This window comes from Electrona antarctica (assembly GCF_951216825.1).
Source record: "Electrona antarctica genome assembly, chromosome: 12".
In the NCBI taxonomy this organism is placed as follows: Eukaryota; Metazoa; Chordata; class Actinopteri; order Myctophiformes; family Myctophidae; genus Electrona; species Electrona antarctica.
The window spans coordinates 12438897-12466693 of NC_136793.1; the positions used below are offsets into that span (position 1 = coordinate 12438897).

Here is a 27797-nt window from a genome sequence, read left to right on the forward strand (position 1 = left end):
TTTTGACTGATACCTGTCCATTTAAACTCTAGACGGGCCTGCCCCATAGTTATTTGTGCAGCCGCGCCCGGCAGCTGGCGAAAACAGGTTCTCAACAGGCCCGAAAATTAAAGCCCGGCCATTGACAATGAATGGGAAATTCATGTCAAATGTCCGCTAAATCTTGTCCCCACACATCTCAATATTTGCCATTGACAATGAACGGATAAATAACGTCAGAATTCCGCTAAATATGACGTAAATTAAACATCAAACCATTAAACGCCATTGACATTGACGGGAAAACTTACGTCATATGTAAACGAGCAAATCGGCTAACCAATCACATGTTGGTGGGAGCGTTTGGCCAATAAGGGACCACCTTATGTACCTATAGCAATGTCAAATATCTGCTAACATAAATTGATGTACGGTACGGTGACAAGAGCGCCCCTCATTTCACACGGGTGTGATTTTTCTATACTGTTCAATATTCCCTTTTTCCTGTGGGAATCTATGCATGAATATGCATCTATTTAGATGTGCATATTTGTATGTCTTTAAATGTTTTGATGAATTGAAAATGGAGGACCCTGATGTAAACAAGTCTATAGTGCTTTTTCTGGTTTTATCCTCTTGGTAGTTTTTGTATTGACCTGTTGGACTCAATGGACTGCAGCCTATACCCATTCTGCAATCTGTTAATACAATTTTCAATAAATCAATCAATCCAGGGTAAATGACAATGCAGCCAGGAGTCCTGCAGGTCAGGATCCAGTAGTGTTGGCAGCATAGAGTATATAAAAGGAGGTTGGCAGCCCTGGCTTTTTCAATAATAATAATAATAATAATAATAATAATAATAATAATAATAATAATAAAGAAACCCTTATGGGGGTGTGGGGGTCCTTGCATTTCAATAGGTTGAAAATCAGTGGGTTTGGTTATATAACCAACAACAACACGGCTGGATTGGTCCACGAGCCACTCTACGCGGTTAAGCCGAGCAGTGAGCATGCGCGCTGGCCAGACCAGCACAAAGCAACACATAACACGAAGAGATATGTTTACTGATTTTTAAACAGCCTAAATAGAAAAGCACCGTTGTTTCACCTAAGGGGATATATTCGCCATAAAAAGGTGAGTTTTTCTTTATTTCTGGTTATTTTTCCACGAGCCGCGGTTCCTTTCTATGCGTGGAAAGGTTTCGTTTGTTTTCATTTGCGCCTTCTGTGGATTCCCTAGCAGAAAGAGTTAAGGACGCAAACGCAGGAGAAAGTACACACCGACGCGCCGCGCGCGGATTAGAGATTGGATGAACCAATGACTATTCTATCATTTAACGTCGCAGTCCGAGGCTTTATTTGGAACAACAGCATCCTAACCGCGTCTGTCCACGGCGGTTTGGGACGTTTGAGAGCAAATCTATAATGTTGCATATGCCTGGAACAAAATGTTCTTGCGCCCAATGTTGGAACCTGCCGACTGGGTCACGATTTGCGCGCCCATGCAAAGTTCCATCATAATTAAGGCAATGCCTGGGGCAATTAAAATGCAGAAATCAAATGTTTTATAATCCAGAGCAATGGTGCTGGATTGGAAATTGTTCACTATTTGTTATTATTGTTTAAATAAAAAACAATTTCCGATCTTCAGTGTGGCACCTATATAAAGCTGTTCATTAGTCAAATAAATAAATGAAAACAGAATGTAATTGCGTATCTCTTATAATAGACTCCTTTGTCTACTTGTGTATTGCCTTTATTGTGCATTTATTCTCAGTTTTGTGTGGCCTATATACCCTAGCCTACAAAAGCTGAAAACAAAACAAATCACAGCTTTAAAAAAGCGTGCGTTTTTTGTTCAGCTAATGTCACTGAACAAAGGATGCGTTCTGCAGTCTTAGCAGCCTTCCAAAGAAAAGGTGTAGGTCTAATAGCCTATTGTTATTGCGCGCTAAGAGGGGCCCACTTCTCTCCAGGGCCCACTTGTTTGTTTTGGTTGGATTGTAGGCTAGTCCGCGTGGATTAATCTCCTTGACCTTATATAATGTATCGATTAAATCAAGCACAGACAGATATCCCGTCCATCGACAGCTTCGATCGACGCGATCGCGATTGTCAACATTGTCAACATAGCATCCTAGCTTGCGATGGAATATCATATCATGTCATGTTGATGTTTTTTTTTTGCATTCTTTGGTTTCAGGTCTTGGAGCGCTCTCCCGCTCGCTCCTCCTTTGTGCGAGTGCATGCGCGCGCACACACACACACACACACACACACACACACACACACACACACACACACACACACACACACACACACACACACACACACACACACACACACACACACACGAGCGCTCGCTCGCGCACACACAGGCGGCCCATCCCCCTTCACTCACTCTCTCTCGCACGCACGCGGGGCGGACCCTCCCCCCATCTCTTTCCGCGAATTGAGAACTTTTTGTACCCGAGCACAAAAAAGTAGCGCCCGTTTTGAGTAGGCGTACTTGCAGAATGATGGTGGGGGTCAAAAGACGTCTTTTTAAGAAGTGTTAGAAGTCATTCAGAAAGGTTGTAAACGTCTGAGACTGACGACAGACGAGAACGTGCTGGCATAAATGCGCACTCAGCACTTTTCTGCAGAAATGTAGCCTAGACACATAGATTTATTCTGGGGGGAATTTGATTCATATCAAAATATAAATATATTTCAATTAAATTAAAAGCACATTTTTACTTTGTTTGATAAGTGCTCTATAAATAAAGATTAGGCCTATTATTATTATTGTTGTTGTTGTTGTTGTTGTTATTTAGCCCCCCCACCCCTCCAATAGCCAGCACCCCTATAGCACCCCCAGTCAAAACATTCTGGAGCCGTCGCTATATTTCCCCCCAAAAATCTGAACACTTTTGAAAAACTTGAGTACCGGTATTTTTACTTTGGCATTCTGATGCCAATACTTTTGTACGTTTTAAATACAACCTTTTTGTTGTTGTTATTGTGGTAAAATTCCTGATTTTACTCGAGTAAAAAAGAAAGAAAAAACTATTGAGTAGCCTACTTCTTCCTTCCAACCACTAACTGTCTGTCGACAGATTGCGTTTCTATGTCATGCTGTGTTGTCACATGCAAGTCGCATGTGCACATGCGACCACATGCATGTGCACATGCAACCGCATCCATGTGCTGTGTGTGCGCCTGCAGAGCGGCCTGTAAACCTATACGTTCCTGTTGAGTAAATGTGTCAACTGCCGCAAGCTATTTCTGGACAAAAAGCCTGGTGTTTTTTTTCTTTTCCTTCTTTTCTTTTCTTTTTGGGGAACAACATATCATTTGAACCAGTTTACAGACACAGGCGTGGAGGGAACTGAACCATTATACGTCCCTAGAGTACATACGACCATGATTGTGGACATTCTTACTCGGTTATTCATTAGCCATTGTTTCACTACACGGGTTGGTTCTCGACGTCTGGCTCGGGGGCCATCCGGGGTCCACATGGACGCTTACGGGGGTCTGTGACTCTGAGAGTTAACCCAATCTGGACGGGAACAAGCATTGAACTATTGAAACTATTGCAACTATTGAAACTATTGAAACTATTGAAAAATAAAATCTTTGAATATATATTCTTTCAGAGCGAACGTTTTAAACTCAAATCTTTGCTTCTGGGGGAACTGGAACAAGATATTTTCAGATGGGGATCGGCGGCCAAATATCATTCTGGGGCCTTGACATGAAAAACATTGAGCACCACTGACATAGAAACATGGGTTTTTCAGAAAACTTATTCAGAAGCCATTTTTTTAAAGAATTGGCCTCAGGTCGAAATGGGTTTTAAATTCAAAGTTAAATTCACACTGAGGATTAGATCATTAGGGTCCCAGAGATAAAAACATGGGGTATCAAATGGGGGTCCGTGGCCTAACCCCATACCAAACTTGGGGGTCTTTGAAATGAAAAAGGTTAAGATTGAGAATCACTGAACGAAACTCTATCTACGCTATGGAATTATCACAATTCTTCCTTTTGTACACTCTGGGGAGTTATTTCATTCCATTTTGAGCCTCTTGGCGGTCCCCCGGACCGGACGTTGAGCCACCCCACTGCGAGAGGCGCTATAGTGTCCTGCTCATGCCTGTAATCTCATGCTAAACCTGACATTGAGTTCACACGGGGGATGACCACATCCAAAATAGAGCTGTAATCTGGTGGGATTAACCCCATGGCAGTGTCCCAATATTGGGGATGTCGCTACAGACAAGCCCAAGCTTGTGGGGCGACTGTGGCTCAAGAGGTAGAGCAGGTCGTCCAATGATCATGGGTCGGCGGTTCGAACATCGGCTCCTCCTGGCTACATGTCGAAGTGTCCTTGGGCAAGACACTGAACCCCAAATTGCTCCTGATGTGCTGGTTGGTACCTTGCATGGCTTCCGCCGCAATCGGTGTATGAATGTGTGTGTGAATGGGTGAATGTAATGCACAATCTATGTAAAGTGCCTTGGATAAAGGCGCTATATAAATGCACCATTTACCATTTACCAAGCTGAAGTGAGTCCGGTACAGGGAAGGTCCCCGGTTTGCTTCCCGGGGGGCAGGGGCTTTAGCTACGAGCTTGTAGATCTGCTATTTTTCAACAGCTAAAGTATAACAAACACCAAAAGGGTTCCCGCCCTGAATGAATGGGTCAAATAGCTGCAGTTTACTATCTCCCAGTATAGTAGTTGCAGTCTAGCAGAGTGTTTCTCAACATGCTTTCACAATGACACCTTCACTCAGTCTGTGCAAACACAACTGCTCTGTTTGTCTGTGACATCACGTGAGCCACTGGGTTGAGCCCCGTGCCGCAGGTTGAGAAACAGTGTAGTAGCTGCAGAAAGTAGGTGGGGTGGCAAAATGTAGGCCAGCGAGTAGAGAATGTATAGAGGTATTCACTATACTCCCTGCCCTGGGGTTGTTGTGCTGAGAAAAAGAACAGGAGTCATTTTCAAGAGAGCTCTGCACGTGACATGCATTTGCGCAAATAAATTCACAGTATAGTACATGCATATACGCAGATTATGCACACTCAGATGCACACGCGCACCCACACACAAACTGACCCTTTCTATTTAATCCAGAGAGGTTTTTGTGAATGGATCTCCTTTTACATAATTATTCTCTCATACACCCATACTACCCCCCCCCATACTACATAATTATTCTCTCATACACCCATACTACCCCCCCCCCTCTCTCTCTCTCTCTCTCTTTCCCTCGCTCTCTATGCCTCCCCCTTCTCTCACTCATACATAAAACAAACAGAAACCAGACACTGTGCATGGCTGCTGATGCTCAGTGACAGAGGTGTTTGTCTGTGTGTGTGTGACTGTGTGTGTGTGACTGTGTGTGTGTGTGTGTGTGTGTGTGTGTGTGTGTGTGTGTGTGTGTGTGCGCGCGTGCGTACGTGCGTGCGTGTGTGTGTGTGTGTGTGTGTGTGCGTGCGAGGCAGAGGGAAACGATGGTGCGATAGGGGATGTTCCAGAGCAGAAGTGGTCTGCATTTTATCTGGTGGCGTTATCTGAAGTCTACACCGACCGTATACACATGATACATGCTGTATGTATGTACTTCGCTCGTATGGACACGCATGGCCGCCGGCATGCGGGGCGTCACCCTCACTGCCCTGCTAGCCGGGAGCAGTTAGGGGGTCCGCGGGCTTGTGCAAGAGATAACACAGATTGGGATCTGATGACAGTTTTAGCAGCTGCACCCTAAACAGTTGTCAACTCCAATGTATATGGAGCTATACGCACAGTCGCGCACACACACATACACACAACGACACACATGCACACACACACATGCGCCAATGCACACACACTCATAAGGTTCAAGAAGTTTACACGGTTCAAAAAAGGTTGCAGCTGCCTCAAGCAGCCACACTTAACCTTTTTCATACTGTAGATAGATAGATAGATTGAAAGAGTTCAGTGAACACTAATGGTTTTAGAGTGGAGGTAACAGGGGTTTCCAGTGAGAAAACCAGTCCGTCAGCTCGTTGGGAGTGGGGGGCAGGGCGAGGAACTCATGGAATTTGTACCACCGACGTGTGTGTTGGCCTTAGAATGTGTCCAGTGTCTCTACGTGTACACTGCCAAAGCCTGAACTTGTGTTAAACTAACTCTGAGAGTGTAGAAACAGAAGAACATTTTCTGTACGGGTCCATTTGGTTCGAGTTGGGGCAGGATTTGAGCACATGGCACCGTTTGACGCAATGGGGCTCCCCAATGCGTCAGACACGGTGTGACAGGACAGGACCTGTCCTGTTGCGTTGCATGTTGATCAGGATGGATGACTGATGATCCTCTGCCTGTCAGAGTATGCAACCCGAACGGCGCTGAGTCGACTGAAACGGATGCCGCTTCAGGTGGGGGTGTGGGGTGGGGGCTCACTCTGCTCAAGTTGCTTTTCGATGTTTTTCCAGCGGAAGCATCAACCTGTTCCATTCCGGCGTGCGCGGTACGGCCCGAGAGTGTTGAAAAAGGTTCCGTCGCGTCAAACCGGGTGACGCATGGTCAGATTTGTCCCCAACTCACTACTATAGTTTGACTTTGGGCTCAGTGAGAATAAAGTAGTAGACTTGTATTGAATTAGTCCACTACCTGAAACCTTCAGTTTCTGAAACTTCAGTTTCAGCTTCACCCAGCGGATGGCTGCTCAGATGTCCGATGTTGGCATGCGTGCATGTGAATACATTCCCATACTGTACCCATACAGTAACTGCATGGATGTGAGTGAGTGGGTATGAGTGACTGGGTGTACAGTACACCAACATGGATGTGAGTGAGTGGGTATGAGTGAATGGGTGTACACTACAGTACACCAACATGGGTGTGAGTGTGTGGGTATGAGTGAATGGGTGTACACCAACATGGGTGTGAGTGAGTGGGTATGAGTGACTGGGTGTACAGTACACCAACATGGGTGTGAGTGAGTGGGTATGAGTGACTGGGTGTACAGTACACCAACATGGGTGTGAGTGAGTGGGTATGAGTGAATGGGTGTACAGTACACCAACATGGGTGTGAGTGAGTGGGTATGAGTGAATGGGTGTACACCAACATGGGTGTGAGTGAGTGGGTATGAGTGACTGGGTGTACAGTACACCAACATGGGTGTGAGTGAGTGGGTATGAGTGACTGGGTGTACACTACAGTACACCAACATGGGTGTGAGTGAGTGGGTATGAGTGACTGGGTGTACAGTACACCAACATGGGTGTGAGTGAGTGGGTATGAGTGACTGGGTGTACACTACAGTACACCAACATGGGTGTGAGTGAGTGGGTATGAGTGAATGGGTGTACAGTACACCAACATGGGTGTGAGTGAGTGGGTATGAGTGAATGGGTGTACAGTACACCAACATGGGTGTGAGTGAGTGGGTATGAGTGAATGGGTGTACAGTACACCAACATGGGTGTGAGTGAGTGGGTATGAGTGAATGGGTGTACAGTACACCAACATGGGTGTGAGTGAGTGGGTATGAGTGAATGGGTGTACAGTACACCAACATGGGTGTGAGTGAGTGGGTATGAGTGAATGGGTGTACTGTACACCAACATGGGTGTGAGTGAGTGGGTATGAGTGAATGGGTGTACAGTACACCAACATGGGTGTGAGTATACACATACCGTACTGTAATGTATGTGGATGATGTATATTGTATATAGTATGTGCACACATACATTATGTATGTGTGTATAAAGAGGAACTGTGCAGACAACCGACCGGCACTGGGAACAATAGTCAATAGATTCATGTGTCAGGGAACACGGGGGAGGGAAGAATAACGCATGTGTTTTCGTGTGTGCCTCGACTCCCCCACTGGCTCAATTCAATTCAAAGGATCTTTATTGGCATAAGAAAACATGTATTTGTATTGCAAACGTACAGTAGCCTGGAAGTATACTGTATGTGTTTATGATCATGTCTTGATATAGTGGTGCAGGTGGTTAGAAGGTGTAGCTCGTTTGTGCAGTGGGTGGGTGCACAGTCTCGCTCTGGCGAACCAGGTCTGCCTGTTTCTCAAAGGCCACCACATAGTCAAAGCTAGTCAAAGCTATGCATATATAGTCAAAACAGTCACCGTGCTCAGGTATTCTGCCACTCTCTTTTTGGGGCCAAATAGCATTCCATTTTGCTCTGGTTTTGGGTTGACTTTCAAAGTGTCAGATAGATTTCCGTTTTGTTTTCTCATCCCTAGCATGAGACCTTGTAAAGAACTGTACTGTACTTTCCTGTGCTTTCTTTCTGCAAACCATTATGCAGTCAATCAATCTGGTTTAGTCCTGGAATTTACTGTCTACCGTCTACTGTCTACCCTGTATGTTGGGGTAGGGTTGCTTTATTTTAGCTGGTTATAATAACATTTAAAGGAGCATTCAGTGATTTGGGTGATTTGGAAAACCACCCAGTCCGCCCGGTAACAAAATATGCACATGCACGCTCTACAGTGGGGTGAAGTGCAACAGGCCAACAGCATGTGCACCAAGGCCCGCCCCCACTCGATCATGATTGGAGGAAGGCCCCTCTCATCCTGATTGGATGACGGTTTTGCCACCCGCCACCAAAACTGAAACTAGGGTTTTTTGACCCCAGGGGCTCACTGGGGACAGGGAGGAACTCCTTATATGGTCAGCACACTCTATAGTAGGGAGGATTATCCAGAAAAAAAGAAAAAATAAGTGATATTTGAATTAAGTCAAATCACTGAATATACCTTTAAATGTCGTCTTCTTAATTTTGATAATGAGTGGGTATCGTCCTAATTCTGCTCTGCATGCACCATTTGTTATTTTCCACTGGGGGTGCGCAGAATGAAATTGCAGGGTTCTGCATGCAGAGTCTAAATTTTGGTGTTTGTACCATTTGTAAGTTATTGGTTGGCAAAGGGGGACCCCAGACTTCACGGCCATAAAGGCTCCCTCACAGACCTAGGGGCCCATGGGGTCCCATGCAGGGGCCCGAGCCAGGGGGGGCTCATGGTTTACTAGATCTGGGCAGATTAACTCCAGAGGGCTTCCTGTCAGTGCTACTTGTACAGAGAGTTTATTATGTAACTCTGCCTTGCCGCCAAGCAGGGAACGCTTACAAAACTTGTTAGGGTGCTTTTACGGTTGGCTCCAACGACTTGAGGGGTAGAAGCAATATTATAGCTGGCCTGGGGCGCTGGTTTGGATTTTCACTAGTACTAGGATTATTATTTTTACTTACCGTAAGTAAGAGTATGGACTCATTATGACCCGAGGCCAATTCTACTTTTCTAATTTTGACCTGATGGTCAAGATTCAATTTGTCCCCTGAGCAAGCAAGGCATGCTCTGTTAGACCAATGGGACATGTCAGCACTTGCGCAGGAGGTTCAAATCCGCGGTAGAAGAGGAAAGTTACATATTAGTACTTAAATGTACTTAGCCCCCCCCCCCCCCCCACACACACACACTCACAATGTAGAAATAATAGTCATTGTGCAGAATTTTGTTTGTTTTTCAAACTAACTAAAAAATATCAGATCTACAATAGATAGATTGACTATTTTCAAAAAGAAAAAAAAAGACATATTACAATTTACAACAGTGTTTAGGCTAATTGGATATTGTTTTGTAATTAAACATCACATTGTAAGTAAAGTTTTCAAACAATAGTTTGAAACTTAGTTACTGTCCACCTCTGCAAACACAGTTACAGATCTTAACGTGTTCATGCATGGCTGAGATGGCTCCAATCAGGTTAGACGCAAAATGTGCCAAACACACCACCCCTAAAACCCACTAAACCAAACCACAAGCTGGAGCTGGCCATGCATACCAGACGTGATACAGACAGTAGTTGGCATATAGATATAGGCCTACTGTATATGTCCAATTGTCCATATAAGAAACTCAGAATTGTATGCACTTGTACTTTGTTACAATGGGCCAAACAACCCCCAACTCCCCCCCAACCCTAAAACCCATGCAGTGAGCCAAGCCACACACATGCAATGTCATGCATGCCAGACATGCCCCCTTGGAGGCACAACCCCTACTTTATTGAAACGCTTACACTCGCACGCACGCACACGCATGCACACGCACACACACACACCTTGAGTCATCGAAATATGACTATCAAAATGACTTACACTTACCGCAATGAGAGTGGAGATATCTAATGCATGTGACATCTTGTTTAAAAGGAGGGAACACTTATGGTTCGCACACAACCTGGCTGTTGCACAATGACACACATTCAGCAAGATCTACGAGCTAACAACGCGTCACACAACACGCCGGCGTACGACGGAGTATATAAGGTGTTTAACTGATAACAGATTTAGCAGAGTGAGAGCCTCAGCATGGGGCTTCATGCTGACTCACTACTTTCACTGTCTTGGCAGAACTCAGAGCAGTTTTGGGAAAGGCAGGTTTTAATGTAACCACTTTAACCTCAGCATCTGTATTGTGGGGAAAGTTTTCCCAGACAATAACGCATTCATTCACATTCTGAAAACGCATTCGCTTTATCCGAAGATGACACATTGTCGCAATGTGTCATTTTCAGCTAAAGCTTTCTGGACAATAACAGAAAAGGGAGAATACACTAGTATAGTGTAGACTCCGGTCAACCGCATAGGCAGGGTTTAAGTGGTTGTATTGTGTCTCCCTGCTCTTCTATTGCGATATTTAGATCATGTCAAAGGTCATGTCATGACATGAATTTTGACCTGATGGTCAAGATTCAATTTGTCCCCTGAGCAAGCAAGGCATGCTCTGTTAGACCAATGGGACATGTCAGCACTTGCACAGGAAACCAGGTTCAAATCCGCGGTAGAAGAGGAAAGTTACATATTAGTACTTAAATGTACTTACCCCCCCCCCCCCCCCCCACACACACACACACACACACACACTCACACTAGTACTCACATACTCTCTGTTGACCCAGTTTCACATATTAGTATTTTTTACAGCCTCAGGATGTTAGTGCGTTAATGTCACCATGACGACATATTCTGCGCTTAACGTGGCGGTAGCATCATAAAGATGAGGCTTGAGGGCTCAAATACATCTCAGGATATATTTATGCGTCTCACATTATTAGCAGAAGCTCAGAAAACCTTGGTCTAATGTTAATATAGCCTACTCGTCACGAGTCACGACACAAGCGGTATTTGTGGGCAATTCTAAACATGCAGTATTTGGGTATTATCACCCAGCCTAGGGCTGATTATTGATATAGAATATTGTCACATTACGCCACCATTGTACTAAGTTGTACAATGGTGTACAACTTAGTAATACAAGGTAAATAAGACAATAACAAATATATACATTTGTTTTTGTTGTGACGATTCGTTAGTAAAAACAAACAAACAAACAAACACAACACCTTTTTTCTCGATTTTAACATTCAGTATTTTGGGTGAATCGCCCAGCGCTCTAACCTAGTGGTTCCCAAACATTTTTTGTAGGAAAAAGGACCCCCAAATTGACACTAATTAGCCCCGCGGACACCCCATTTGAAGAGATATGCCAGGGACCCCTCCATAAGAGAAGATTTGTATGGCTCTAGCAGTGATTCTCAACCCGTTTAATTTCAAGGACCGCTGAGGAGAGAGGAAGAAGAATGCAGGGAGGACCCAACGCTATCTGTGCGCGAAGACCTTGACAAGTTTCCCAGAGTCAGAGAGAAAACATTCATATAATTGCACAGAATAAAGATCAACCTTTATATGAAAGGAATGCTAAATCTTAGTGAATATAATTGGTTGAAGCAACGCACAGAACCAACACAAAGTAAGACAGGCCCTCGAATAGCCATTCTGGGGTCAACATGACTTAATCTCAAGAGGCCCTGTGGGTGCTATATGAAACAACAGTATGGAAATTCCCCGTCAATTGTAAAATCAATGTTAATTTAACTCTGAGAGTGTTCCATTTGGTCTCTCAGAGTTACATTTGTACACTCTGAGTCCATTTGGTTCCTAACTTTCATTTAGCTGGGGACCCCTTGGAACTCCCTCAAGGACCCTTGGGGGTCCCCGGACTCCACTCTGGGAACCACTGCTCTAACCACCCATGCAGCAGCCCCATGCAGAAAGTCAGCGGGATTATGGGATGAATGACGGGGAGGTGGAACACCATCTGTACTGTATACGTGCTCGGCTCGCCGCCTGCCTGTTGTTGTTCATTGACTTGTCATGTTCAATCTCCTCATCTGCCACTGACCTACATGCAGCATGCTGCAGTCTGCCTCTGTGAAGCTGTTCTCTGCAGCACTGCTTCCCAAACTTTGTTTGTTTGTTTGTTTGAGAAGAAGTGGTATCCCAACCAAGCGGACAAAAGTGGGGATACCCCCGCACGCTGCATGCACGCACAAATTACAAGCTCACACCGTATTGCGGTGCGGCGCGATGTGAGCTGGTAGATTGCCAATTTGAGCAAGCGCGGTTTTAACTCGTCCTCTCGTCCTACTGAGGCACTACACTGTCCCTCTGCATTTGATGTTTGCGTTTACCTATGCCTAAATTGTAACTTGTGTCTCCATTTTGTTTTGTAGGGATGGAGTTCCCTGTGGACCTTCTGGCTGACTTCAGCCAGGTGGAGCAGGAGCGCTTGTCCGAGGAGTACATGAAAAGCATCCTCTGCACCAACCCAGACGCACTGCAGAAAGTCACCCTGGCCAACCGAACACAGGTGACAAATGACACTCCTATAAAGTAGAACCCGACCCGTGACATGGCAGAACTTTGCGTCCGATGCCGATCCTGATTTATAATTTTGGAGAGGCCTAGTGGTTCCTAGCCTGGGCTGTGAGCCTGTGAGGATAGTGGGCCCCAGAAATTATTGGCAAAACAATTCGATTTATACTGACAATATAAAACATGCCAGTAAATAAGAACTTAAAGTGTGGAACGCAATCGATTGTTTGATCGTTACGCGTGATTCTCTGAAGGCGCGCAGCCCACCCATCTGACCGAAGATGAAGACGGGTGGGTGCGCGGCCCACCCATCTGACCGAAGATGAAGACGGGTGGGTGCGCGGCCCACCCATCTGACCGAAGATGAAGTCGAATGTGCTAAGTGGTCAGTCGGGTCCAATGGGCAAGTGGTTCCATGTGTGCACTTCTTTTACTGTGAACTGTTGTCTTCATCAACCCATTAACCCATTCAGGCCTGACGTCGAAATAAAAAAAACGTTCGCTCTGAAAGAATATATATTCAAAGATTTGTGCCGCATTTTTACGATTTTTCAAAAATAGCAGACCTACAAGTTCATGGCGCGCTATGAGCTTGTAGATCTGCTATTTTTCAATAGCTAAAGTATAACATAATGCTTAGTTAAAACACCAAAAGGGGTTCCCGCCCAGAATGGGTTTAAAGCTATAATATGACACACATGCGTCCTCAGGTCTAAATGGGTTAAGACCTGGAATGCGACCACTTTAAACCATTATTTTAAACTTTATCTGAAAATAATAGCTGATATACAAGCTCATAGCGTGGCACTGCTACGAGCTTGCAGATCTGCTATTTTTTTTTAAATTGTGAAAATGTGTGCAAATCTTTTGAATATATATTCTTTTTACTCAAATCTTTGCTTCTGGGGGAGTCCCTGGAACAGAATATGATACATGGGGGGTCCTTGACATGAAAAAGTTTGAGCACCACTGATATAGAAACGTAGGCTTTTCAGAAAACTGTCATGATTTAGAAAACATTTATAGAATCTGGTCTCAGGTCGGGGACCGCATGTAAATCCGACGGAGCATTAGTCCGACATGCGGACGCATCTCGGACTAGCGCCTGCTCCCGTGCTTGCGGTTATGGTTAGGTTAGGGTTTGAGGTGGGTTGTCGTTTTTCGGACCAATGACTAGTCGAACTAAAGTACTGCACCCCTCAGGTCTCAATGCGTTAATGTTTTTTGGGTTCTCCCCTTCCCGGCAAACCAGGTGTCCATAGGTATTACCAACGTGGGTTTCGTCCCTCTGTACGGGACCAACGACAAGCAGAAGGTCCTGGCCCTCTTCTCCCCGTCGGACCAGCTGACGGCCGTGGCTCTCTACCTGAGGAACCGATGGTGGACCATCGACGAAATTCTCAAGACGGGGAAAGCTGCCAGAGACGGAATTCTGCAAGTATGACAAGAGACGTTTGTTTCACCAACATTAGGGTTCTGTTTAAACCACTTGGGGAGTCATTATCCCAGAATAGCCTATCTGCAGCACGTTGAGCTTGTAGATCGGCTATTTACATTAATTTGGGTCCCGGGGAGACCTCTTTTCTCTTTTGGGTCTCGAGCTAAAACGTTTGGGAATAACTGGTCTAAAGTGGTTAAAGCGGCTTTAAGTGATATTTGTTTGTTGAACAAAAACGTTTTTTTTTGTTTTGTTAAAACGGTAAAGCTCTATATTCGGATTTTGGTCTTATTTATTTGTTTCTTCACTTCATCCACCAGTATGAGTTCTCTCTCTTGATAGATGAGATTAGTATCCCAACCTGAAAATGTATTTACAATTGAGCTGGAGAGACAGGGAGACCACTTTTACTGAACAAACATTCTATAGCAATGATTACTATCAGAATACAGAACTATTTAACACTTATAATGTGAGCATTTCTTTATAACGATAAACGATAATAACGATTATGGTCCCATCCCTAATGTCCTTATGTACATCGATACAATGTGTTTGTGTGTGTGCATGTGTGCGTGCCTGTGTGCCTGTGTGCGTGCGTGCCTGTGTGTGTGCATGTGTGCGTGCCTGTGTGCGTGCGTGCCTGTGTGTGTGCATGTGTGCGTGCGTGCGTGCGTGCGCTCCAGGTGCAGACGGTTGGCGAGCGAATCGTCCTGTACACCCTGAACCGGGTGGTGTACAGGGCCCACGAGATGAGCTCTGAGGAGCTGCCGTTCCTCTGCCACGCGGAGACCGACTACGCCAAGGTCCTCTGGAAGAACGGAGAGGCCGTGGGGTTCTACTCCGTCAAACCTCCCGGTAAACACCGTTTACCGCTGAGGGGGGGGGGGGGGGGGGGGGGTCCTCATCCCTTTTATAACAGTGGTTCTCAACCCGTGGGCTGGGGGGGGGGGGGGGGGACTCCCAGGGGGGCATCAAAAGTAATCAAAACTCATCAAACATAGGCCAAATTAAAGTGTCAAATCATGTAAGAAAGAGGCACACATTTTGAAAATAGCCGATCTAAAAGCTCACATCGCTTTGTGTTGGAGGCGTTTTTAGATTGGCTATTTTCACAATACTTAAAAGGTTGAAAACGACTGTTTTATAACTTTCACATTCCTATATATGTGCAACTTTTCACAAATCTTTTTTGGGGAGTAAGTTTTCTTTTAACACTTGTAAATCTATGTAAAGATTTTGTATTATCCTGTGGGAGAAATTCAGTAAACAGCACGTGGTAAGGCTAAAATGATAACACAAAAAAGTCCATTACCCATTGTGGGCCTATATATTTAATTCATCAACATAGAATAAAAAAATGTACACGATAATACATGCCATCAATAAATACAAACACTATAGCAAAAGCAACGGTAGTGAATGACACCTCCTTTTGATGGCATTTTACATTTACCTCCCCTTGTGGTCTCCTGATATATAAATCTTTTCAGGCCAGTTTTGAAAGAACTCTGCTCAGTGTTGTGCCTCTTGGTAAACCACACCCTCTTGTGGCTTAAATGAGTATGTTGGACCACAGCTGCCAATATTAGACTGTGAAAAAGGAGATTTTCTGGTTGGGGGGCCAGACTTTGTATTCACTTAGTATTCACTGATGTTTGTCTCCACCAGGCCGAAGGCATGGGGAGAGAGTATGTTTTGCACTCCGTCCGTGTGTGTGTGTGTGCGTCCGTCCGTCCGTCCTTCCTTCCTTCCTTCCTTCCTTCCTTCCTTCCTTCCATCCGTCTGTTACCAGCTAATCTCCGCCACTGTTGGTCCGATCCATGCCAAACTTTGCACACACACTCCCTGGATGCCAACGACGAACCTCTGCCCCAAATATTCCTCAACGGCCTGTTATAGCGCCACCATGAGGCCGATTTAGGCAAAACATTTCTGTAGATTACTCGTACACATTTTATCCATACATCACACAATTCGGTATACACTATCTCCATAGTCGTGTGATCAACACGGATCTGCACCATTTCCCATCTTCCATCCTGATTGGCTAAGATTGGCTTCCAAAGCTCACATGATTGGTCCGTTTCGAACAAAATGCCACAAATCACAAACACAGTGTGCAATTTCCGTGAAATTATACACACACATTTCCACTAGGCCGAGGACGACATGGCACAAATTTTTTCCCCAAATCAGCCTCACGGTGGCGCTATAACAGGCCAATTCCTGTTTTTAGCTATAACTGCATCGATCTGTATACAACTTATGTATGCGCACTCCCTAGAGGCCATGGAAAAACATTGTCCCTGCATCCCTCCACATCTGCCGGTTATAGCGCCACCATGAGGCCGATTTCTGCAAAACATATTGCTTATGTTAGTCGCACAGATTTTGTACGTTTTGTACAAAATGCTGCACATGTCCTGCTCATCCAGAATTCATGCTATGAGTGATCTGGCTCGGCATTTCCTCAACAAAATGAAGAAAATTGTTGCAAAAAACTAACAAACATGTTTATATTACTCCTAAACATTTTTGCCAAACATCTCACACAGTCCTATCCTCCTGGTGGAGACCTGTGCCCAGAAGGGCACTTTTTCTAGTTTATCCCTGTTTCTGGTCAGACTGAATAAAATACATGCATTTCCTTCTTGGATATGTTCTGATGTGTTTGATATTTATGTTTGATAATATCTTTTTTTGTTCCTTTTCGCAGGAAGCTTATGTAGTGTGTTCTCAACCCAACGCTATCAGCTTCCCGTGATGGACTCCATATTTGTCCGAAAATGTCACCGCGGAAATGGCTTCGGCGTGCAGATGCTGGAGGACTTTGTGAGCAGTTTCAGAGACGACTGCCTGGGTGTTAGATACCCTGTCTCCAAAGCCATGTTCAAAGGTACACACACACGCTTTATACACTAAGCAAAATGACACTTTGGTAGAGGTGTGGGTTGTGTAGTTATCTTACCATGATACAATTGGTGAGATATCTTGAGTAGTTGGGGGACGGGATGTTAGTCAGACCTGCGTGGCCGGTTACAACTAATCTGCTGCGTAGGGGTGCACGATTATGAAATTATGACCGATATCCGATTATTTGCAGGGTCATGTCTGCCGATACCGATAGGCCTATCTCACAGCCCCCTTTCCACGCCCACTTCCGGTAGCTAGTGGTGTCATTTAACATTAGGCATTACCACTTTTTTTCTCTGGAGAATCTAAGTACATTTCCTAATGTTAAAATGTCAAAGACCGATAATAATATGATGAAAACACAATGGTATAACAACTCAAATAAGTAGAATAAACCTTACCTTTACAAAACGGTAGTTTGTGGCTTGTGAAAATACCTCTTTTAACATGGAAGCCTATGGACGACCGCAAAAAAAATAACACCACTATCAACAAAAGGGGGCGGGGAAATGCTGTGAGATAGGCCTATTCTGACCAATTAAAAATCTAGGTTAGGGTTTGAGACCCACTGGTGTAGTAGAGTGTTTCCAATGAGCCAGCATGCAGAATAGCACCCTGACTCTGTTTGACCAGAATGGAAGCCTTAACTAGTATCATCGTGTAACACCTGTGAAGGAAATCAGAAGAGGCCCGGAAGTAGGAAGAGTTATTTCCAATATATTTTGCTCCTCTACATTTTGAATTAAAAAAATATAATAAATAATACAATATTATTGTACATCTTAGCCTGCCTTGCTTATTGTAAGTCTCTCTAGTAAGAGCGTCTGCTAAATGCCTAAATTGTAATTGTAATATATATATTGGACTTTGCTTTTCTTATTGGGTTCTACTTGTCGCCTCACAAGTAGAAGGTTTTGATTCCCGCCGGGGACGCTGGGGGCGTGTTTTCTCATTCGCATCATCAACGCCCATACCCTAGGTGGGGTTGTCCCCTAGGGTAGGTAGTAGGTACCCTCACAAAAAACATACAGTAATTAGGGTCTCTATACTGCCCCCCCCTGGTTGGCCTGATGGAGGGAAAGGAACTGGTTGGAAACGCGTTCCTGCCACGCGCTACGTCCAACCGGGGAAACTCACCCCCCGCCAGGTGAAAAGAAACGGCCTCCTCACTCCTCATGAATTGAAGGAAGCATGAGCTCTGTTCGGGTCTCTCCCTAGGTTGGCAGAGGGAGAGTAGCGCCCAAGATTTCTGCATAGGCAATTAGGTTACAAAACTCATTGGACAAAAAATAAAATAAATTGAAAGTGTGTGCATGGAACTTATGATTGGTTGTGTGTCCACAGTGTGTGAGATGTACCTCAGTCAGTATCCCGGTGACAGAGACGTGCTGTGGGAGGTGGAGGGTGTCGGCAGTCCCAAACAGAGGACCAACATAGCCAACAAGATCCACACCATGAACATGAGTGGTAAGACCCCCTCAGGCAACATTGGTATAGATGGTATATTGTTGCTGTCAGGCAGAAATATCCTATGTCCACATTCTAACTAGCCTTTTCGTAAACTAACGCCCTACTTGAGCATACTTCAGCGTCACACACAAGCATAAAAAGTAGATCCACTAGCTTGAAACTGCTACTTTTGGATTATTCAGAACACATGTTAATGTCAGGTGGAAACGGAACCAATAAGAATTGTTTAGGCCTCACTAAGATATCAAATGTGACTACAATATGACTGGGGAATAGGAAAAGCTGATATACTTTCCTCTTTATTTCTTCCTCAGCAGTATCCAGGAATTTATCATTTACAGAAAAGTCTATCGTGTCGAGTGAAGTGATTGAAACTGATGTGGTGATGGAGGAAATCACCTCTAACAAGAACAACGAATCTGTGGAATACACCATTCAAATCTCGGTACGTTTTGTTTCCTGTGTTCAACATTATCTTGCAGACAATTTATAATTAACAATAAATAATAAATAACAATCCTTGTAATTTTTAGGAGGAAGTGACCACGGTTAGAGTAGCAAAAGGTAAGGTTTTCAACGTACATTTCTTTTACATGCTTCATTGTGTGGACTTTAAGGATGAATGCTCATATCTATACATATTTTTTTCATAACAGTTTCAGAGATTGACGAGATTCCTGTGACAACCAGAGTTAGAAGTTCTGGCTTAAAGCAACGGAAGATGAGAGAGGAAACTGAAGAAGTGTCCTCCACACCCACCCTGGACACAGCTGTGCTTACATCCAGTGAATTACCAGAGAAAATTGAAGCCGACATGAAACAGTCTGAGGAACCTCAGACACCGGAGATCCCCAAGCTCCAGAGAGCCATCGTGGTCATAGTGGACCTGAAAGCATCTTGCCATGAGACTCAAGTGGAGGAGATGGAAGAAATTACACATATTAAGCAAAATATTCCTGCCAAAAAGACGGATGACCAGGTTACATCTCCAACCGTTACAACTCGAGCTCTGCGGAGCAAAACAAAAGCTGTTGCAGATATTCCTCAAAAACGCAGACCCTTGCGGGAAAAACCTGAGGTGGATTACGTGGAAGCCAGCGATGATGAGATTGAAAAAGCAGCAGTAATTGATTCCAATAATGACAGCAAACAGGTTGAAGAAAAGAAAGACAAGGAAGAGACAGCTGTAGAAAGTAGCAATGACATGGCAGAACAAGTTGTCGAAACCAGAGTTCTAAGGGGAAGGAAGCCAGACGCACCCAGACGTGAGTCCAAAAGAGTCCACAACCAACAAAAAGAAGCAGAGGTTGAGGAAAAAGAGCAATCTACAACAGCTGAGGACATTAAAGTACAGGAAGAAGATGAAATAGTGGAAAAACCTGCGGAAATAGAAGAGCCCAAGACAGATAATGAGACAGAAGGAGAAAACACTGAGCAGGAACCTGGGAATCCTGAAGATGAGAGCAAAGAGCAAGAAATTGAGGCATTGAAAGAACATACTAAAGAGAATGAAGAGGGGAAACGGGAGGGAGTTGAAGTAGAAACACCTGAAGTCGTACCTGCACCTGTAGAAGGGGAAGAACAGGTAGAAGGAGTGACACAAGAATCCCCACTGGAAGAACTTGCAACACAGGGAAACCAGGAGATTGCTACAGTAGAGATGGTGGAAGATGAAGTTGTACCCAGTGAGGAAGCTGAAAAAGTGTCCCCCACACCCAGCCCTGACTCAGCTATGGTTACAGCCAGTGAACCTGCACCTGTATCCGTTGAAGAGGAAGAACAGGTAGGAGTACAGCAACAAACTCCACTAGCAGAATCTGCAACAGAGGAAAGCCAAGAGTTGTCTGCTGTGGAGAGGGTTGAAGATGAAATCGCCAGCAATGACGAAACTGACAAAGTGACGTCCACACCCATCCCTGACACAGATGTAGATACACCAAGTGAAGTGTCAGGGAATATTGATGACAGTATAACACAAATACCTGCAGATGTGATTTCACTCGGTGAAGTCGCAGAGCAGGCTGAAGTTGAGGAAAGCCCAAGTGAGGAAGAGGAAGTACCAATTGCTACAACAAGAAAGAGAGGCAGGCCTACGAAGAGAGTCGGACCAACACCAACACGGACATCCACTAGACACAAACAGGTTGAAGAAAAGAAAGACAAGGAAGAGACAGTTCTAAGAAGGGGAAGGAAGTCAGCCCCAGTAGCACCCAAACGTGAATCCAAAAGAGTTTGCAAACAACTAAAGGAAGCAGAGGATGAGGAACCCATAACAAACATACAAAAAGACGATGTAACAGTAGAAACACCTGAGGAAACGGAAGATGAGCCCAAGACAGATAAGGAGGCAGAAAACACTGAACAGGAATCTGGAACTCCTGAAGATGAAAGTGAAGAGCCAGAAATTGAGGCGGAGAAAGAACATACCAAAGAGAATGAAGAGGAGAAAGAGAAAGTTGATGAAGTTGAAGCAGAATCACCTGAAGCTGAACCTGCACCTGTATCTGTAGAAGGAGAAGAACAGGTAGAAGGAGTGACACAAGAACCCCCACTGGCAGAACCTGCAACAGAGGAAAGCCAGGACGTTGCTGCAGTGGAGATGGTAGAAGATAAAACCGTACCCAGTGAAGATGCTGAAGAAGTGTCACCCACACGCAGCCCAGACTCAGCTATTGATACACCCAGTGAACCTGCCCCTGTATCTGTAGAAGAGGAAGAAAAAGTAGGAGTGACACAAGACACCCCACTTGCAGAACCTGCAACAGAGGAAAGCCAGGACGTTGCTGCAGTGGAGATGGTAGAAGATAAAACCGTACCCAGTGAAGAAGCTGAAGAAGTGTCACCCAGGCCCAGCCCGGACTCAGCTATTGATACACCCAGTGAACCTGCCCCTGTATCTGTAGAAGAGGAAGAAAAAGTAGGAGTGACACAAGACACCCCACTTGCAGAACCTGCATCAGAGGACGGCCAAGAGGTTGCTGCAGTGCAGACGGTTGAAGATGAAATTGAAAACAATGATGAAACTGAAGTGTCTTCCACACCCACCCGAGACAAAGCTTTGGTTACACCAAACGAAGTACCAGAGAAGATTGAGGACAGTATGATACAACCACCTGCAGATGAAGAACCCCAGAAAGAGGTTACATCTCAAATCCCCAAACTCCAGAGAGCTTCTGTAGTCTTAGTGGACCTTAAAACAACTTGCCATGATCCTCAAATAGAGGAGATAGAAGAAACACCTATTCAACAAAGTATTTCTGCAGAAAAGACTGATGAAGAATTTGCACCTTCAGTCATAGAAGAGGAAGTGGAAATGGAAGCAGCAGTGACAGAGGAATCTATGGCAGAGACCAATACAGATCAAAACCAATTGACAGCTGTAGTAGAGACTTGTGAAAATGAAACTGTGCCAAATGAGGATGATGGAGTGTCAACCAACCTCACCTCTGACTCAGCTGTGACAACACTGACTGAAGTCCCAGAGCAGGCTAAAATTGAGGTGAACTCAAGTGAGGAAGCGGAATCACCAGTTGCTGCAACAAGAACTTTGAGAGGTAGGAAAAAATCAGTTGAAGCAACACCAACACGCAAATCCACAAGACACAAACAGCAGGATGAGGGCAAGGCAGAACCAGTTGTCAAAACCAGAGTTCTAAGGGGAAGGAAGTCAGCCCCAGCTGAAGCAACACCAAGCCCCAAATCCACTAGAAGCAAACAGCAGGCTGAAAAGAAAGGCAAGGAAGCGGCAGCTGTGGAAATTAACAAGGACGAGGAAGAACCAGTTGTAGAAACCAGAGTTCTAAGAAGGGGAAGGAAGTCAGCCCCCGTAACACCCAGACGTGAATCCAAAAGAGGCCGCAAAGGACAAAAGGAAGCAGAGGATGAGGAACAAGAGGAACCTATAGCAAAAGTACAGAAAGACGATCTAACAGTGGAAACACCTGAGCAAATAAACGATCCCAAGACCGATAAGGAGGCAGAAGGGGAAAACATTGAACACGAATCTGGAACTCCTGAAGATGAAAGTGAAGAGCCAGAGATTAAGGACATCAAAGTACAGGAAGAAGATGCTACAGTGGAAACACCTGAGGAAACAAAAGAGCCCATGGCAGATAAAAAGACAGGAGAAAACACTGAGCAAGAATCTGGAACTCCTGAAGATGAAAGTGGAGTGCCAGAAATTGAGGCTGAGAAAGAACATACAGAAGAGAATGAATTGGAGACAGAGAAAGGAGAGGGTGTTGAATCAGAAACACCTGAAACTGAACCTGTACCTTTATCTGTAGAAGAGGAAGAACAGGTAGAAGGAGTGATAGAAGAACAAGAATCTGAAACTCCTGAAGATGAAAGTAAAGGGCCAGAGCTTGAGGCACAAAAAGAAAACACAGAAGAGAATGAAGTGGCGACAGACAAAGGGGAGGAACTTGAAGCAGAAACACAAACAACTGAAGTCGAACCTGCACCTGTATCTGTAGAAGAGGAAGAACAGGGAGAAGGAGTGACACAAGAAACCCCACTAGCAGAACCTGCAACAGAGGAAAGCCAGAAGGTGTCCTTGGTGGAGAGGGTTGAAGATGAAATCGTACCCATTGTGGAAGCTGAAGAACTTTCACCCACACCTGACTCATCTATGGTTACACCCAGTGAACCTGCACCTGTATCTGTAGAAGAGAAAGAACAGGTGAGCGTGACACAAGAAACTCCACTGGCAGAACCTGCATTAAAGGAAAGCCAAGAGGTGGCTGCTGTGGAGAGTGTTGAAGATGAACTTGCAAACAATGAGGAAACTGGAGAAGTGGATTCCACACCAGCTCCTGACGCAGCTGTGGTTGCACCTAGTGAAGTGCCAGAGAATATTGAGGACAGTATGACACAAACACCTGCAGATGAAGAGCCTCAGAAAGAGGCTGTGGAAAGTAGCAATGATGACGAAGAAGCAGTTGTCGAAACCAGAGTTCTAAGAAGGGGAAGGAAGTCAGCTCCAGTCAAATCAACACCAAGCCGCAAGTCCACAAGAGGCAACCCGGAAGAAAAGAAAGACAAGGACGAACCAGTTGTGGAAACCAGAGTTCTAAGAAGGGGGAGGACGTCAGCCCCAGTTGCACCCAGACGTGAGTCCAAAAGAGCCCGCAAACAACTAAAGGAATCAGAGGATGAGGAACAAGAGGAACCTATAACAAAAGTACAGAAAGACGATGTAACAGTGGAAACACCTGAGGAAACAGACGAGCCTAAGACAGATAAGGAGGCAGAAGGGGAAAACAATGAACAGGAATCTGGAACTCCTGAAGATGAAAGTGAAGAGCCAGAGATTAAGGACATCAAAGTACAGGAAGAAGATGCTACAGTGGAAACACCTGAGGAAACAGACGAGCCTAAGACAGATAAGGAGGCAGAAGGGGAAAACAATGAACAGGAATCTGGAACTCCTGAAGATGAAAGTGAAGAGCCAGAGATGGAAGACATCAAAGTACAGGAAGGAGATGCAACAGTGGAAACACCTGAGGAAACAAAAGAGCCCATGACAGATACGGAGACAGAAGGAGGAAACACTGAGCAAGAATCTGGAACTCATGAAGATGAAAGTGAAGTGCCAGAAATTGATGCGGAGAAAGAACATACAGAAGAGAATGAATTGGAGACAGAGAATGGAGAGGGGGTTGAAGCAGAAACACCTGAAATTGAACCTGTACCTGTATCTGCAGAAGAGGAAGAACAGGTAGAAGGAGTGATACAAGAAACTCCACTGGCAGAACCTGCATCAAAGAAAAGCCAAGAGGTGGCTGCTGTGGAGAGTGTTGAAGATGAACTTGCAAACAATGAGGAAACTGGAGAAGTGGGTTCCACACCAGCTCCTGACGCAGCTGTGGCAGAACCCATAACAGATGAAAGCCAGGAGGTTGCTGTGGGTGAGAGGTTAGACGATGAAATGAAGCAACAGCAAGGCGAAGAGAAAGAGGAGGAGCCTGTTGAAGCAGAGAGTCAAGAAGAAGAGGCTCCAGTTGTTGAAACCCAAGCACCACCCAGTGATGTGCCAGAGAAGACTGAGCCCAGTGTGCCACAAACACCTGTAGATGAAGAGCCCCAGAAAGAGCTTACATCTCAGAGCCCCATGCTCCAGAGAACCACTGTGGTCTTAGTGGACCTGAAATCAACTTGCAATAAGCCTCACATGGAGAACATAGATGAAACGACACTTGAAACAACACGCAGATCCACGCGGCAAAGACCTGAGGTTGATTACGATGAAAACAGTAAAGATGACATTAAGGCAGTTCCAGCAGAAGCAGTAATTGATTCTAATGATGAGGAAGACAAAGTCTCTGAACTGACTGCAAATGAGGAAACAGAGAAACCAGTCGATGAAGACACTCCAAAACGCAGATCCACGCGGCAAAGACCTGAGGTTGATTACGATGAAAACAGTAATGATGACATTAAAACAGTTTCGAAGGAAACAGTAATTGATTCCAATGACGAGGAAGACAAAGTCTCTGAACTGACTGCAAGTGAGGAAACAGAGAAACCAGAGCAGGACGAGGCAGCCAAAGGAATAGAGGGAAAGTGGGGAAAGTGGGAAAGGGAGGAGGATAATGTCATAAAATTAGCATTGGAAGAAGATGAGGAAGAAGAGACAGCAGAAACAGCAGAGGAGGAAGGAAGAGATGAACTTGCCATCTCAAAAGAGTCTCCGAAAGTTGAAACTCGAGCTCTCCGGAACAGAACAAAAGCTGAAGCAGTCACCCCTAAGATAAAGTCCAAACGACGCCATCGCGATGAGGAGGAAGTCGAGGAAGTAGAGCCTCCAAAGCGCAGACCCACGCGGCAAAGACCTGAGGTCGATTACTGCGAAGACGGTGATATAATAAATCCTCCAGTTACACTCTCGTCCGGTGCTAAACCTAGAAGACAAAGCACTAAAGGGAAAACGCCTGCTCGGGAACGTGAGGAATCCTCATCTGATGAGGAGCAAGAAAAGATCAGCCCAAAAGTTAAAACCCGAGCTATCCGGAACAGAACAAAAGCTGAAGCAGTCACCCCTAAGATAAAGTCCAAACGACGCCATCGCGATGAGGAGGAAGTCGAGGAAGTAGAGCCTCCAAAGCGCAGATCCACGCGGCAAAGACCTGAGGTCCATTACAGCGAAGATGACGATATATTAAGTCCTTTGTCCGGTGCTAAACCTAGAAGACAAAGCACTAAAGGGAAAACGCCTGCTCGGGAACGTGAGGAATCCTCATCTGATGAGGAGCAAGAAAAGATCAGCCCAAAAGTTAAAACCCGAGCTATCCGGAACAGAACAAAAGCTGAAGCAGTCACCCCTAAGATAAAGTCCAAACGACGCCATCGCGATGAGGAGGAAGTCGAGGAAGTAGAGCCTCCAAAGCGCAGATCCACGCAGCAAAGACCTGAGGTCCATTACAGCGAAGATGACGATATATTAAGTCCTTTGTCCGGTGCTAAACCTAGAAGACAAAGCGCTAAAGGGAAAAGGTCTGCTCGGGAACGCGATGCGTCCTCATCTGATGAGGAGCAAGAAAAGATCAGCCCTTCAGATAAGAAGATAATCCTACGGAAGAGAACGAGCACTAAGCCAACGCCAGTTCGCAGATCCAAATGCGCCGCCAACATTTCTGATTAGTTTGAATAACCCAAACATGTTACAATTACTGCTAAAGGGGACCACAAACATGTTTCTATTCACGATAATACCTGATTTACATTTGGTTGCATATTGTGCAAAAACCTGCAGGTGCACGATCCCGTGATCGTGCACGAGCCGGCTCGCCACCAAGTATAAACCGGGTCTTAGTTTTGCAAAGAGCCAAGGGTTGCATATTTATGTATATATATATTTTTTACTAGTTGAATACATGCTATATTTTTTAAAGTGTATATATTTTACTATGGCTCTGTGTGCCATTTCTTTTTAGATTTCCATTTGGCATTTTAACACATTCAGACCGTAGGACGTGTGGAAACGTCATATGAAATACAACCGATGGATCCAGAGGACGTAGCGCTTTTTCATTGATATCAAACAAAAAATAATAATTTGGCCTCTCCTTCTGCACCATACTAGTTTTCCGCATGCGCGCTGCTGTTCACTTCCTTGTTTACGGCTCAGAAAGAATAGCTCGTCTCTCCTAATCTAGGGAGCTCTCCATGGTTTTCAACATGCCTCTCGTTAAGAATATGAAATATTGCAGAAAAGACAAGATATGACAAGACATGAAATATGACGAAGAAATCTGACCAATTGCGAAGAAGAAATCCCGACACTCATTGTGTTAAAAGGTTATTTGATCTCACTCCTGCCAGTGATTTTTAAATGGCAGCAGAGCACACACACCCACACCCACACCCACACACCCACACCCACACACACACACACACACAAATAAAACCCAACAAAAAAATATATTCCCCATAATTAGCACAAATGTTTCCACGCTATGTGGTGTTGTATCCATTCACTAGTGGTCAATAACATTGTAGCCTGCTTTTTAGCCATGTTTAGCTGAATGATTTAAGCATATTTTGAAAGTGATTCTCTATTTTTTCTTTGCCATGTTTTTAACAAAAGTATATGGTTTCCCAGTGTTTTCACTTTAAACATAAGAGCAAATTGTGGCTGAATTTGGACCCTAAACACTTTCCTGTGTGGCTTAATTAAAACTGTGAACTTTCTCTCAAGCTAAAAGAATATATTTCACTGAGCAATTTCCTTGTGTGAATTCACAAACTTCAAGTTCTTAATTGTAAATTAAAAAGAAAAAGAAAAAAACTAAGTGTAAAAGCAGCTTATCTTTATTATTTTATTATCACACCTCTCATTGCTTACTTTTAAAAGAAAATAACTGTGATTTGTAATTCTTTGGTGGTAAATAAAGCTTTTTTTCTTAGTGTTGATTGTTAATCTATTGTCAGTTCTTGTATGGTTTCATCTTAAAATGGAGAATGTCGTATTTATGTCACTGGTTAAAAGTAACTAAACACACTCAAATATTCAAAAGGTATTTTATTATTTTTTTAAGCACATTCACTAAACTGGCATGTCATAACCATTTGAACCTAGCATCCCTATTCTGGGGGGAATATTCGCCTAAAGTGTGTGTGTGTGTGTGTGTAAGGGGGGGGGGGGGGGGTCGAACCACACACGTACAGAGGCAAATCATGTCCAGCTTAAATGGTCCTGTAAAATGAAACCAAATGTACCCGTGTATAGATCTTTAAATTCTTGAAACTCTAAAGACATAA

At 44.6% G+C, this 27797-nt stretch overlaps 1 protein-coding gene across 3 annotated transcripts; it reads left to right on the top strand.

Moving 5' to 3' along the window:
* Window positions 1-977: 977 nt before the first annotated feature.
* Window positions 978-27447, top strand: LOC306934134 (uncharacterized protein). Of its 3 annotated transcripts, none has more exons than XM_079516618.1 (9): window positions 978-1119; window positions 12571-12707; window positions 13965-14150; window positions 14837-15008; window positions 16870-17049; window positions 18411-18533; window positions 18851-18981; window positions 19070-19100; window positions 19193-27447. In XM_079516618.1, exons 2-9 carry the CDS (start codon window positions 12573-12575, stop codon window positions 26176-26178), a joined length of 7944 nt encoding a protein of 2647 aa, XP_079372744.1. In that variant the 5' UTR covers window positions 978-1119; window positions 12571-12572; the 3' UTR covers window positions 26179-27447. The 3 variants fall into 3 exon arrangements, with proteins under 3 accessions (XP_079372744.1, XP_079372746.1, XP_079372745.1); XM_079516620.1 differs by having other exon boundaries at window positions 19199-27447; XM_079516619.1 differs by having other exon boundaries at window positions 18854-18981.
* The last annotated feature ends 350 nt before the right edge of the window (window positions 27448-27797 follow it).

Coding starts and splice junctions, on each gene's coding strand:
- LOC306934134 (XM_079516618.1), top strand. CDS start 12,573: ATGGAGTTCCCTGTGGACCTTCTGGCTGACTTCAGCCAGGTGGAGCAG. Junction 18,534..18,850: donor CCACACCATGAACATGAGTG/GTAAGACCCCCT, acceptor TTTCTTCCTCAG/CAGTATCCAGGAATTTATCA. Junction 18,982..19,069: donor AATACACCATTCAAATCTCG/GTACGTTTTGTT, acceptor TGTAATTTTTAG/GAGGAAGTGACCACGGTTAG.